Genomic DNA, 15675 nt, shown 5'->3' with positions numbered 1-15675 from the left:
CTTGTTTACTACAAATTTCCAAAGTTTTATTTTTGCAGGGTGCTATAAATAGGTGAAAATACTACACATGAACCCCATTAGGTATTTCTTTTGACATGCTATTTTTTAGAGTGAAACCAACATTTTCTTGTAAAAGCCTCTAATGAGCTGCACTAACATTCAGTTTTCTTTATGAGCTGCTCTGAAGTTACAGAGCAACTTGGCTGATTGACTTGATTCTGTGATAATCAAAACATTAATAAAAACACTGTCCCTTTTTTACCTTTTTAATTATGTAAAAGTAGTATCTATTAATGTAACCTCATGCATAAATGTCTATCAGAATGTGACAAAATCATTGAGAAATTCTTACCTTATAATACTGCCCCATGTTGACTGTTGGAGGAGGGTACTGCCCTGTGTTTTGCTGGCTTGGCATCCTCTGACCAGGATAGTTGGGAGATGTAAGGGGTCTTGGAGGGTTGGGAGTAGGGTACTGACCAGGCTGGTTTGGAAACTGGCTATTTGGTCCATACTGCTGGTTTCCATAATTCGGCTATGTCACGACAGAGATGAAAGGAGGAAAGATCTGTTTTATGCAGGCAGCTCTCTTGAATTGATAACCAGCATACATTCAATAGCAGAATCCAAACAAATAACACTCAGGTGAATACTCCTCAACTTAGTGCCACTCATGCCTAAACCACAGCCCTGACAGATGGAAGGGAATACTCACTCAAAATCATCTAAGTTCTGTACACTAAAGTGGGATAAGAATGACTTGTACCTTAACACACTATGCCTAGCCTTGAAGCACTGCCAAAGGGCACTGTGTTTGAAGAAATCAGAATTACAATCAGATGCAATGTTTACAAAATCTCTGTGTTTTTAAAAGTGCTACCAGCCCCAACCCTGGGCCTTCTTTTCCAGATGAAGAACAAAAAGAAAAAATAATGTAAGAAAATAATCCTGGAATGGGCAGAGAATAGAAGCTGCATTGTCCATGCCTGTCTTCTCAATGCAACTACTATGCTGGAGAGTTTACCAATATGTTAACAACTAAACAGAAGCAATTACTAGTTTTAAACACCCTGCTAGTGCTAGCTAGTACTCTGCTGCAGTTCTGCAATACAAGTAATGAAAATGGGAAATTTAAAGGTAATAAAAGGTCAATTTGAAAAATTAACTGATTAGTAGTAAGTTTCCATAAACGAAGCTCTCAAAAATTAACAAGCAAGTAGCATCTACAGGATCTGCAGAACTGCAAATCAGCTAGCATGTAACATTTAGAGCACTGCTCAGGATCGACTTCTTGGGAACATGACCACATTCAATTACAATTTATTCTGCTTCTGAAGCAGAAAAAAGGCATTTACAGTCTTCCTTAAAATATAAAATACAAAGACAAAAATGATGTGAACAAGCCACATTCTGTGTCTTAATTGTAGAACACGTGTCGGTATTCAGAGCAGTGTGCCCAAGTGGCAAAGAAGGCCAATGGCATCCTGGCCTGCATCAGAAATAGCGTGGCCAGCAGGAGCAGTGAAGTCATTCTGCCCCTGTACTCAGCACTGGTTAGGCCACACCTTGAGCACTGTGTCCAGTTCTGGGCTCCTCAATTTAAGAAGGACATTGAGATACTTGAATGTGTCCAAAGAAGGGCAGCAAGGACGGTGAGAGGCCTCGAGCACAAGCCCTATGAGGAGAGGCTGAAGGAGCTGAGGTTGTTTAGCCTGGAGAAAAGGAGGCTCAGGGGAGACCTTATTGCTCTCTACAACTACCTGAAAGGCGGTTGTAGACAGATGGGGGTTGGTCTCTTCTTCCAGGCAACCAGCAACAGAACAAGAGGACACAGTCTCAAGCTGCACTAGGGGAAGTTTAGGCTCGAGGTGAGGAGAAAGTTCTTCACAGAAAGAGTGACTGGCGATTGGAAGGTGCTGCCCAGGGAGGTGGTGTACATCACACTTCTATTTCTGCTTATTTTTTTATTAAAAAAGTAACTTGCAGATCAGGAAAGAAATGCTGCATTTTCTGCATGCCACAGTACTCTTCGCAGTATGGTTTCTATAAACTCTTACGACCATAATTATTGTCAGTGCAGTATCATGATATTCAGAGCCCTACCCCTGGAGTTATAGCTCTTGTAGTCTCAGTTTAATACAGAATTTCACCAGGAAATTATCTCTGAAGATAGTATCTGATGGATAATTTGTAAAGACATTCAGGTGCCTATAGATGCTGAGAGCTGGTGGGATTCTCAAAAGCAGCTACTGCTTAATTCATACCAATTTGAACAGTAAAATGCATTAGTACTTTTTAAAATCGAAAAAATCAGCCATCTGCATCTTTGATTGTCTGAATTTATTTGAAATTTTGACTCTTAAGTGTTTTGCCCAAGGTCATAATACAAGTCCATGTAATTTTGTCTACAAAGCCACTCAGATCTCATTTAACAGCATGTGAACTTATACAGAAATACCACACTCCAAATAATCTTATATTAGATAAATGCTGACACAGAGGGATTCGAGTTCAACATAATTTATATTCATCTCAGTCCCTACAAAAATCAAGCCTCAAGAAGTTTGGAAAGCAATTGGTCTTAAAAATAAAAGTTATTACTATTATACAAAGTCTGCCCTGCACTATTTTCCAGCAACAAAACCATCCAGGAAAATGCAGATCACATATTTACTGGGCTCCAATGAAGCATTTTGCCTTCAACATCTCTTCTAAGTTGTCACATTAAATAAATCCACTCTGTTAAAGAAGTCTGCTTTAGGTCTACGAATTCACCATCCAGCATGGGAATACTAGATGGTTCTGAGGGTTTGGCTGGTTTTGGGCCTTTCTTGGTTTTCATGACTGTCATCTTGACTAACGTAGCAAACACCAACCTGACTACTTTGGATGTTAAAACAAAGAGCTGCTGCCACTCATATTTTAACAGCAGCATTCCTACTGAGGCTGGAAAAAAGACATACCTGCCTCAAAGGGCAAGCTGCAACTTTCAGTCAAAATAAGAGCCTGCGTAAAATATAATGTATTTTATTACCTCTCCTGGGTATGGTCTCTTTATGCCCTGTATAGGCAAGGACTGGGGCCGAGGGCCTGTGTAGGCTTGCTGAGGCATCCTCTGCCCATGGGTGCTGAAGGGACTCATTCCAGGAGGCCGAGGCTGGTTCATGCCCATGGGTGGCCCACTCATGCTGGAAGGCGTCATTCCTGCTCCCATGCTTGCCGGGTTCATGTTGCCTGGCATAGAAGCAGGGCCACGAGGACCAGGCTGGTTCATAAACTGGTTGTTGTAAGCCTGAGTTGGACCCATCTGGAAAGAGGAACAAACCTTCAACGGAAGAAGAAGAAAAACAAAAAAAAAGAATAAAATGCGACATGCATTTCAGATGGGAGGCGGGAGCTGAACATGCTTTTAGGGGAGGGAAGAAGGGCAGGATTTATGTCGCATTGTCCTTCAAAGTTCTCCAACATCTGATGGGCAGCGATGTTATTTATAACACAAATTCAGTTGGAATTTATAATAAAAATTCAGGAGGATGACAGACATAAGCCTAAAATGAGCAGTTAAACAACTTACATTGGCTTGTCTGTTACTGCAAGGTAACATGTTAGGTAGTGGGCTGTGAAAATTCAGCACAATACAGTTGCTAAAGGCATTGTGTTTCTTTACATAACCTGGCATATGGGCCCATACACTTGAAAAAACAGAAAGGTAAAGAAGATGAGGAAATAACCTGCATTGATAACCCTTGTTTATTGTAAGAAAAAAATTATTACATGAAGTCACTGCATACTAGAGGCTATGGATCACCAGAAATACATGTCTCACATAGGCTGTTCCCAGAGACAACATAAAAAAAGCAGATTTCTTTTCTACTGTAGTTTCCTTGTTTGAAGGGAAAAAAACCAAGCAAACAACTGTAGTTGGCAAAATAAACAATCGCCCAAGCAGTACAAAACCTATTCCAAGATTCTGGAACATTTCACTGGGTACTCAGATTCAGAGATTCATAGGGCTGGCAAAGGCAGCAATAATGCATTACAGGAGATTCAGCTATAACATTGGGTAATCTACCATTTTTTTAAGGTGCAGTCTCCAACTCCAAAATACAGTTTGGCAAGATCTATTGGGAAAAATCAGAGAGACTGACTCGTACCTACACACGCACATTCCAGCAGTAAGCATTTATAACCATGCTCATGCACAAAAAAATTAGAGTAGGTACCCTAATAAACAGAGGGCTAAGACGAACAGCCAAATTCCCTGTAATGGTCCAGGTCAGGCAGGTATGACCATGTAAGGATTACTCTCTTACCGGTCCATACTGGTTCATGTCCTTATTCTGCGTTTCCTGAAGGGCTGCCACAGTGGCTGTAGCTGTAGCTGTTGCTGTAGCAGCTGCAGCCGCGACTGCAGCAGCAGCAGCAGCTGCAGCTGGCTGGGTGAAATCAGCTGGCGGTCTTGTGTGTGGGGGGATCCCCATTCCTGCAGGGGTATTTGGGCCTCCAGGGTAACTAACAGGGAAGAAAAAAAGGCAAGCAAGAAAGAAAAAGATATAATTAAGATGTGCCTTATGGATTTTGTGTTGAATGTTGGTGTGATCCTCATCTGGAACTGTTCCAAAACCATGTACCAACGCCTAATGAAAGCCAGCAGGACAGGGAATTAGGTATGTACATGAGACACAGGTGTTGCTCAGGTGCAAGAGTTATAGGGCTGCCGCTGGGATTGCACAGCACCACTATCAGTTGTTTCAGGTGCAGTGAACTGCTTTGCAGCTCTATAGCTTACTGTGAAGTTGAACTGCTCCACTTCCCAGTAGTGCAGGGGCAGGTTACACAGTAGAACAGAGAGCTTCCTCCACTCCAGCGCATTCATCTGCCTCAGTGGTGAATTATGCCAAGAGTTCCTGACGTAAAAAACATTTCTCCCTGAACCTTAGCAAAAAGGCCAGGAGAGACCCAATGCAATCAACTCTACTGGATCTCACACAAGGTATTTTTCAGCTTCTATGCATCTCTCCTATTGATCATATATTAAGCCAAACCATGCCTTTCCCACTCCAAAACATCAACTATCTTTATAAATATGAGCCAGTATACTGTGCCAGTTTTAGAGATGTTAATACAAAGCTCAACTTTCTGACTTGTTCAAGGTCACTCAGTGGAACAGTGCCAGAGTTGAAAGGAGAGATAAGTTCCTCGAGTCTCAGGATTATACTCTTCACACTAGACTGACTATGCTAACAACCTTTTCAGCAGGCTCTGCAGAGGGGCCATAAATAGTGGTTTCAGTTAAGTGCCCTTACCACCTTTGTTTACAAAGCATAGACATAGAAAGTCAAAACCTAACAAAACTCAGGCTATTAGTTTTGGCTTATTTCACCAGTGCAGCATTTACTTCCTCAAATAAATACACAGTTTGACCACCTCTCTTAACAAACACCTTCACTCCCAAATCATTTCAAACCCCTGCTGTGGAGTAAGTCTTTGGGCACAAATGCTCCATTGTGGAGTAAGCTACTTTGCCTAATACTCAAGCTTATTCCTCCATATACACGTAGAAATTAAACCATCAATACTTTTCACATCCTGGCCTTATTAAATTTTAATCATGCCTAACCCTGTGGTCTGTTTAACAATCTCTCTTAATTAAAACTTTATTTTGGGGGTTTATTAGATCTAATTGATTGACCTACACGATTGCCATTTACTGTGATGAATTTCATTGCAGTTTGGGTAGCTGATTTCCAAACCTGTAAAAGCAGTATGCACTTCAGTTAAGCAGAAATAGCTACTGTGACTTTAGATAATTAAATAAAGTCATGAAACTTCTGCCAGGGCATTAAAACAAGCTGCTTCAACCATTTACATCCATTTTTCATTTAACACAAGTAACTCTTACCTGCCACCAAAGCCTCCACTTCCAGGATAATTGGGTCGCCCATACATGCCCTGCTGTATGTATGGCTGAGTGGAGCCTGCCTTGGCTGAAAATTGTTGCTGCTGTCCAGCAAACTGAGGAGAATTGATTCCAGGATTGCTGGTAGTCATCCCAGAAGCCATGGGATTTCCTGCTGGGTTCATAGGGTTGTTAGCATTTGCCATTGGATTTCCCAGCACCTGCAGGCAGAAACATCAGAATAAGGGGCTGTACCTTGAACTACACCAAGCAAATTAAATTAAGATTATTGGCTGCAACTGATAAATTAATATAACCACCCTATATTCTGATCTCTAATGAGCATTCACTCCACTGATGTCTAGGTGCACATACCTGGTGATTTCTCCTTTTGCCACTTTCAAAAACTTAAGTTTCTGATCTCTAATTGTCACAGACAGCGGAGTTTTAACTAGATGGAACCCAAATGACCAAGTTTAAGAAAAAAGTTACCATAAAGACCTGCTACATTTATGTTCTGTAGGTGACAAATTTATCTGATTAAGAGAGGGTAGCTTTTTTTTTAATGTAAGACTTTGCAATAGGTTGCAAATACTCAGTCCCACTGGCACACTGCAAAGGGTACTACAAATGCAAAAACTATGACAGAGTGTATTTCAGTGGCGTAATCTGTTCTTGAGTCTAACGCTCTTTAAAGTGTACAGAAGTCTGCTGGGTGTCTTTATTGCTTCTTAGAAGAGTCCTCTCTTTTGTTTTTAAAAGGACTTAGTTTGCTTGTTTGAAGATTTTATATATTTTTTTGGAACCCAAATTGCTATGATTTCCATTGAGATTTGTAAATATGGCTGTTGATGGATCCCCTGCTTGGAAATCTGTCTCCTACTTGGAAAGAAACTTAGTGGCTACAATTTTAACAGAATATCAAATCATCAGCTTTGAGAGTTTGAGAAAGCAAATCGGTGAGCTGGGCTCATTCCTTTCCCTCTGGGAGGATGAATGGCAAACCCAGTCATTCATTTCAACCTGCTCTGAACAGCTTCAAGCAAGCTTCATGTTCCAGAATTGTATCCTTTCCTTGAACTGATTCTGAAGTAGCATTTTCTTCTTTTTACCAAAGTACTTTTCTTCTTTTATTGCACATCCCTCTAAAGAATGATGAAGGGTTCAAGTCAACATGACAGTGTTCTCACAACAGAACAAAACTCTGAGGCTTTTCTTTCTTTTCTTTTTCTTTAACTTTTGCCTATTTGAGTGTGACAGATTTCCACAAGAAACTGTATTCCTATTCTCTGGCCAGTATACAGATCTACATGTTTATTCAGGTGTTTCCCTCCCACATGGGATACCTTTTCTTTTAAGGTGTTAGAAATAAATTGGTAATAACAAATAATGTTATAGTTCCTGTAGTTTTTTTCCCCTATTTTTTGCAGAAGGATTTTGCCACAGTCAGGGGCATCTGAGTGTCTATATGACTTGGCCCTTGAATAATTTCATTTTCCAATGGCTTAAACCACAAAAATTTTGTTTTAAAATTTCTGACCAATATTAAAATAATAACACCAAAAAAAAATCCACAGAAAATTTTTCATGAAAACTAATGTCACTTGATTCGAAAAGGTAGAAAAGACAGGTTATATTTACATACCATTTGTACTCATTAAAGATGGTGATGTGACTACAGCATCACATCTACAGTGCAAGAAAAGGCCAGACTGCCTGAGAGCCTAAGTTGTGCCACATCCCTAGGAGAGCACACAATCACAAGCAACTGGTGTCTACTTGACTAAACCTGCTTCTTTTTGTATAGCATAATTCAATATACATTGCAGAAGAAAAAGAGAGGTAAGAGCAGAGTGAACTAAATAAAAATTCAGTAAGTATGACTCTCACCTGAAAGCAGGGAGCTCATTCTTTTGCTCCAATGCATATTGAAATATTTTCTGCTATGTAAGGCAGTATTAATAGGAGAGGTTAAAAGGAGCACAGGCAATAGCTGGCAGTTAGCATCTCAGCATGAGAGCAGACTTGACACTAGATTTCACCAGCCCACACCCCCAGGTAAAATCAACAATAACTGTCATTTGGTGGATCTAGTTAGAATTTGTATTTTTAATAAAACAACTCTCCAAATACAATCTGAAATTCTCAAGAGGTTTGGAACTAACATAAAATCACACTTTCAGTGTTGAAACCATACAGTGTAAAATATGTGCTAAACTCAAGCCTGACATTTGCATGCAGTGAAGGGAGTTACTGACTCAAGCTTTCAGACACCTCCTTTGCCACCAAAGAGAACATGACTGGGAAAAAATGCACAACAAAGAGAACACAGAGAGCATTATCAACCCCACAAGGATTTTACAAAAAGCTTTCAATTTGCAAACATTAGTGAAAACCCCTATTGAGAGGGGAGGAAGCATGAAAAACAAGGCTTACCTGGCTTTGAGAGGTGTTAGTCACACCCCATACTGTGGTGACCACTGATAAAGAGCCTGGAGGTTGGTTGGTATTTTGCTGCCAGGGAACAGAATCATAAGGGAAAGACCCATCACTGCAAAAACAAATGTTTAGGAAAGTGAGATTCTGCAAGTGCAAACAGTGGCAAGTTGTTGGTGGGAACAAAGGGATTAACACCTGACTACCTTAACTCTCCACTCCTCCTTCCATTATTAGCTCAGTACTCTCAGAGGCATTGTTTCTTTAATAGCAACGTGATTATATCAAAACCACAGAGAACCAATGAACTCCTTAACTACAGTGAGGCACAAGGCTTTTACCATAAAGGTCTGTTACCAATGAAAGTAAAAATAAACTCAGGGGCAGTTTCAAACAAGGACACTAAGCGGGTTGCTCAGAAACACTTATTTTTTGCAATCCATCTCAAGCTCTTCAACAATCACTGCTTCAGCTGCCTCACATCAATTCAATTAGATTTTGAGACCAGACTTCAGCTCTGCTGCCTGCACTAGGTCCCCAAATGGCCAGAAAAGCCTTTAAAGGCATCACAGTTCAACATCATTTTGAAAAGTAAATTGAAATTCAGATAGTGTTCTCCCACACGATGGATAAGCAGCATGCCAAAAACAGTATTAGCTAATCAGCATTCCAGAAAATCAACTGCAGATATACCACACACCTTTCAGATAAATATGTGGATGAGAGGATTGGGTTTTTCCATTAGCTTTGTCCACAGATGCAAGCAAACATTTCTTACAGTTCTTTTCATATGAAAACATTGTTGGTTTAAAAATGAACACAGTGTAGGTATGCGTCCAGTGTAATTAACAAAATATGTTAAATGCAGTGAAAATAGCTATTAATCCCATAACTGTAAAATATATTCCACTTGGAATGTGCTCAGTCTCATACTACTAACTTGTAATTAGATTTATATACACATACAGACACATGATCTTTCCTCATCTCTATATATGCCATTTAATACACATACCCATTGCTCTTTCATTTTCAAATGCCATTGATTTGTATTTCATATGACTGCATTTTTGCCTGGACCACTAGCTATCACTGAAATTCTATACAGGTCTTACCTAGAGAATCCATACAGGCTCTACTGAAGGCTTTATCCATGTGCTTCAGAACCAGCACCATGAAGTGCCACACAATTAACCCATACGAGACACAGTGAGATGACCAATCTGCTGAAGTCCTACAAACGGCTCTGTGGCAGACCAGGGACTTGACTCTCTCATTTCCACAGACACTATTCCAGGCTTAGACCACATTTGCCTCCTTTCGTGCTGTGAACCAAAATCTATCTATCTAACCAAGACTATCTGTGTGTTCATTCTTTAGGATGTTCAAAACACCTAGTGTAAATCATCATAAAATCACTGAATGGCTCAAGTTGGAAGGAACCTGCCATTGGAAAGGATGCCTCAAAACTAGACGCAGCTGATCAAAGCCACATCCAATCTAGCCTTGAACACCCTCAAGGGAGGAGGCATCCACAACCTCCCTGAGCAGCCTATTGCAGAGTCCCACAACCCTTGTACTGAAGAACCTAAGATCCAGTCTAAACTTACTCTCCCTCGACTGAAAACCATTCCCCCTTGTCCTATTGCTAGACAGCCTTATGAAAAGTCTCTCTCCAGCCTTCCTGTAGGATCCCTTCAAGTATTGTAAGGAAGCTATAAGGTCCCCCCAGAGTCTTCTCTAGGCTGAACAACCCCAGTTCCCTCAGCCTACCCTCAGCAGAGACGTTCAAGCCCTTGGATCATCTTTGTGGCCGTCCTCTGGACTTGCTCCAACAAGAACGTGTCCTTCTTGCAGTGGGGACATCAGAATTGGATGCAGTATTTGAGGTGGGGTCTCACAAGAGCAGAGTTAAGGGGCAGAATCACCTCTCTTGATCTGCTGGCCACACTCCTCTTGATGCAGCCTAGGATATGATTTGCCTTCTGGGCATTTAAGAATAGGAATTGCATTGCACGAGTAGGTGTGCACACGTTAGAAACGATGTCCCAAGTAACAGATACTCTAGTAACAGCAATACCAGCTGTGGAAGGTAAAGTGGAACACTGAATTTATTTTACAAGCAACTAGGAAATTTCAAACAAATTCCCTAATACTGTGTCAGCACAACAGCACTATATTAGAACATAATTGTGAATTTGAACTGACCTCCTTATTCCAAAATACCCAAACTGAGTTAAGCCATAAAATCACACACACACAAATAAAAATAATTGAATTAAGGAGAAGAATAATTTCCCCATACAAATGGTTAGGGAAAACTAATGAAAACTAGTAATTCTCAATGAGACACTTGACATGTAATGTTTATGCTAACAGTGTCCATATAAAATGATGTGTGAATAAGGGCATATTTAATACCTTGCAATCAGTAAGTTCTCCTAGCTCATTTTTCTTTAAAATATTCCATCTTAGAAGGCTGAAAATCTTGCCCCTCTCAGTCAGAGGCTCAGACAATAGCTTCAGTGACTAATATTTGCTAGTGACGCAATGGTTCAGCAAGTCCCTTCCATCAGCATGGAGACAAATGATGACTAACCCAGAATTTGTGACTGCAATGAAGTCTTCCTCTTTTTTCTTGCTCTGAATGATGCCTCCTACTTTACTTCCTTCTCTGACTGTTTCTGATGATGTCTGCTCTGTGATTTGTTTGGATATTTATGGCACATATGAGTGTTTGTATACTTGAATGACTGCAAAGCATCTCTCTCCATGACATAAGCAGTGAAAGGACCCACTGAAGCCATTCATTTCTATTCCCCACTGACGTGCTGTGGACAGGTAATAAAACCTGAGGGACAAGGCAAATATTTTGCAAGTGTGTGAGTAAACAACAAGGGTAATGAAGGGCAGGAATCAATGCACAGAGATACTGACAGTTCTTCGAATGTAAATATGCTGTAGTTTGTACTTGGGACTTTGAGCTACCAATGCCTTAGCCTGCTGTGAAGAAGCTAGAACTATTTCTTAACTTTCTTTGCCTCCAAACATGTTTCTCTTACTCATTTTTCTCCTTTTACAGTACACAGATTTCATATACTATTCCTCCATACTTTCCCATGGTAAATTCAGAGCATTTGTTTAGTGGAAGCACTTCATCAAATTACAAAGAAGAATAAATCAATTCCTACTATATTACAGTTAAAATGGATGACACCTCAAGAAACCATACTCTTGACATATAGTGAAAGCCTTTGAGCACAGGACCCCGCATAACACAAGAAAGCCAGAAAAAAAGACCAGGTGCAGAGGAGTATTAATTGTGCACACTGACTAGCACGTTATCCAACACATGACCTGGCTCTACATTGAAGACATTTATATTCAGAAATTATGGCAGCACTAAACACTAAAATAATGATAGATGTGCCTTCATCAGCTTATGCACCCTAATATACACTTACTGCGCTGGACTTCACTCAAACTTCACTTTAGCTGCCCTAATGAGAAATAGACAGCATTTCCATGGTTTGCATTCCCCAGCATGATACTCTGGTCCATCACAAACCACATGTCTAAGGAGTATGGCTTCTGCCAGACTGGATACAACACCCACCCATCCTCCATTGCATGAAGGCTTTTTCAGTTTCAAGCAATAGGAGATGCTGAAACATGTGCCACTCAACTAGGGATTACTTGTTCCTCCACTTAGCTCTTTTAGCTTGCATTTCTGTCCTTAGACAACCCAAAGGAATACTCCCATCATCAAAGGAAAATCCATGTAACTACCATAATGAAACGTGACCAATCCAATTCTCATTTGCAAAAGAGCACTGGCTTGCTGCTGTTATTATACAGAGCTGTAAACGATCCTGAAATCCCTTTCTTTGAACTTGAAAATGGCAGCCGATAGAGAAAGAAGCTTCAACCTCTCCAACTACAGCTAAATGCTGCCCATGACATCGTTCCTGTTGAATGGTACAAGGGTAATTAAGTCTCTCACTACACCCTGGAGGGCAGTGAGTCAGTTTGGGCTCAGCTGGAGTCCACTAAAAGAGTATTGACTAAATTTATAGTAGCGTTAATGAACCTATACATACTACTGGTCAGCATTAAAGGCCAAACAGCAGAGGAAGCCATAGAGCAAAGGCATGGAGGGAAATTACTTCTCAAACTATGATCTAGTGAAACTGCAATTAAGGAAAAAGGAGGAAGAATTTCTTAGCTGCTAGCAAATGTACTGAAACCAGCGGTAATGCAACAGTCATATGGGACAGCTACATTGGTACTTGGCTCTAAATAGCTTCTCTTAACCCAGTACTAGGAAAACAGAGCCAGGCAGATACCCAGTCTCTTTGGAACAGTTACAGACTTGATATGAAATACATACTGTTAGTTCTAGTAAAAGTACCTCAATAAAAAGGTAACTCCATATAGTAAATTAATAATAGTGAACTACTGTAATTTATACATGATTTGTGGTGTTATTTGAAAATTATGCATTTTAAATATGTTTATGCTGTCATTAAAGCAATTGTATGTGTATTTGATATTCTGTTTATGTGTCTTCATTGATTGAGGAAGAAGAGATTCAGATGGTTTAGTGAAGTACGCATCCCCAGAGCATTGGTACTTGACACGTTGCAGACGAGGGTAAAAACTGAAATTACACTTTCCTGATGATTTTCTATGTTGCTTGTTGGGAAGGCCTAAACCACTACCTTTACGAAGCATCTACGTCTGTTTTAAACACTGAAAATTTATCAACTACTGTAAAAAAGCACTTTTTCACTCCAAGCATTGGCATTAAGTTTTCCACAACTGGACTTTCAGTAGCTAGTTTCTATTGCTTACTGTCAGCTTTGCAGGAGTCTTTAACATTTCTGAAGCACAGTCATGCTATCTGACTGGAAGCTGACACACACAGAGTCCACACAGTTCTTTAAATCTACTGACTCTACCATAGTTTCAGCTGATGTCTATATGAGTAGGCAATTGCCAGTGTAACAATGACTTATTTCTCCCATGTCTTCCTTTGTCACTCATGGACATCTAGAGAGGAAAGCATCTGACAGGGAGCGAGGTGTCAGAGATCTACCCAGGCCAAACACTCCTGTACAGTTACACATGGCCAAAAATCAGAATGGTCCAAGTACAGTCCTGACCTGGGGGCCTGATCTGTTCTCACCCTCCAACACCTCTTTATGTCTGCACCTTGCTCTGCCCCTGCATCTGTCTCTGGCCAGGTATATGCTCAGCACCCCTCGGCTGTATTGTTGGCTGAAGCCTCTAGGTGACACTACTTTATAAACTAAACCACAGTTGTTTCCAAACAAGGATCCTTGCTTCTGCCTCACCCCTCTTTTCCCTCTCAAACCTCATCCATATGCAGAGGAAAAATCCCACAAATCCCACAACCAGAACAGGAAACAAAGCCCTGAATACATGTAACACCAATACATGTGCTTCATGCCCATGTTGTCTCACAAGTTAGGTGGCTTAGCTTCTTTCATTCAGCTTTAGTTCTGTTTTACTTTGATTTCTTGCATGCACACCACTTGAATAGCTTTAATTATTAGTACAGATTCAGTAAACAAACCTTGATTAAAACACCATCATAAACTTATTTTAAGCATACTGTTACTTAAGAAAAAGACTGTTTTGCATGGTACAGTACAAATACCTAATTTGAACTGCCTTTTTGATGTGTTCATGTTACAGAAGGGGCATAAAGTTCATGACATTTTTAGCATTTTCATATCAGTATAAGCAAAACCTAACAACTTCTTTAAAAGATAGAATCTCAAGAACAGATAGAATACTACTAGCAGTTTCCTGCAAGACTAAAATGCTCCAGGAAGAACTTCAACTAATTTTTTCCCCAATTTGATAAGCTAGGAATCCCTGACAATCTATTAATAAATAATAGACCAAATGAATTTTTACATTTGTTTTATTTCTGGTCAAATTTCCACTGAAAATATTCTTGGCCTTGACTACTAACTTGAAGAAAACAATGTGACACCTGAAAAACAAAATTTGTTTCCACAACAAAAATGTGTCAGGGATCTGCTTTTGTGTTCTTTTTTAAAAATCTTGGGCAGGTAGTAGGGGACAACTGACTTCTCAGTTTTGACTGAGATTTTTCAGTGGAACAAGACCAATGCCTCACCAGCATGCACCATCCTGATATGGCTGAAGTGCTTGACCAAAATATTTCAACTTAAACCACTTACAATTACTTTTTTTTAGCCTAGTTAAACATTAAAACACATTACTATTAAAATAAATCATAATGCAAAACTTAACCAAGTTATCCCTTGATATTTTGTGCTGCATTTTCCACACACTGCAGAAACCAGTCTACATAGTATGTCCTCTGTTCATATGGAAGAATATGGCAGAGCAAGGAGACACCCATGTGGAAAGGACATGAAGGCCACTTACAGTCAGCAAAGAAATATGAAGACATACTGTAAAGAAAACAAAGACTAACTGCCTCTGCAAATCACAGTGACAAAAAGCAAACTAGAAGCTGATGTTGTGTACAGGTATCCTAAGGTGTTTACATTAAAGATGAGGGGGAGGAAAAAGAAGAAAGGGTAATAAATTTGTATACTAATACTGGCTTTGGATGGCTAGCAGTAATTTATTTTTGACTGATGCTGCCTCTATGATGCATACCTTCCTCAAATACATTTCTCTATTTAGAAATATTATTTGAAGAAGTTCAAATTGAATTGTCTTAAGTTAAGGCTCCATCATCTATTTCACTCAACAAACACATAAGACAGTCTTATCCAAATCAGTGAGCATCTCTGTGTAATACAAAAATGAAAAACACCTATCTGGAAGCATTCTGCAAGACTTTATTTCCCTCTACTTCTTAACAGAGTGACTCCAAATGTTCAGATCTTACATAGAATGTACACAGCTCCAAAAATTATTCCCCAACAATTTCTCATGTCTGTTGCTTCCTTCCACTCTTTCTAACTAGATGAATACCTTCTCTAACCCTTTAGAAAGCTTTGATTCTCCCAACTCCAAATGCACAGAGGACCTATATCTAGTCCTTTACTATCAAGGAAGGATTACCTCAAGTGTTGTTTCAGTACTGGATGTTGCCTGCACTGGGCTATGTGCAATGTAAATTGAAGAGGAAGACTGAAAGTGGTTAGAAATTTCATAATTCCCTCTAAAAAGAAGGAAGGCTGGTTTCTGGGAAACTGCAAACAGAAGCATTCTGAACCTGTTTTAGGTGAGCAGATGCAGGTGAAGCAGTCAAAAGGTGAAGGCAGCAAGCCATTTATCAGCTCAGTGGTTTAGATGGCACCTGAAGC

The 15675-nt window shown here is 39.9% G+C and overlaps 1 protein-coding gene across 17 annotated transcripts in view; it reads right to left on the bottom strand.

Annotated features, from left to right (window-relative positions):
• Positions 1 to 15675, bottom strand: part of ZMIZ1 (zinc finger MIZ-type containing 1) — a 361484-nt gene that overhangs the window by 28966 nt on the left and 316843 nt on the right. For 15 of the 17 annotated variants that reach the window (XM_068139917.1, XM_068139913.1, XM_068139912.1 and 12 more), the window contains 5 exons: positions 8336 to 8450; positions 5903 to 6120; positions 4314 to 4512; positions 3035 to 3325; positions 353 to 535 (listed from right to left, as the gene is read on the bottom strand). In XM_068139917.1, coding sequence (XP_067996018.1) covers positions 353 to 535; positions 3035 to 3325; positions 4314 to 4512; positions 5903 to 6120; positions 8336 to 8450 — 1006 coding nt within the window. The remainder of the gene's footprint in view (positions 1 to 352; positions 536 to 3034; positions 3326 to 4313; positions 4513 to 5902; positions 6121 to 8335; positions 8451 to 15675) is intronic. The other 2 variants (XM_068139923.1, XM_068139929.1) reach the window with 1 other exon arrangement.

The sequence above is a fragment of the Melanerpes formicivorus genome, unplaced genomic scaffold, assembly GCF_026170545.1.
Source record: "Melanerpes formicivorus ecotype bairdi unplaced genomic scaffold, bMelFor1.0.p_v2 SCAF_6, whole genome shotgun sequence".
NCBI classification, from domain to species: domain Eukaryota; kingdom Metazoa; phylum Chordata; class Aves; order Piciformes; family Picidae; genus Melanerpes; species Melanerpes formicivorus.
Note: the sequence above shows the minus strand (reverse complement) of the source record. Positions and strands in the feature narration are given on the sequence as shown.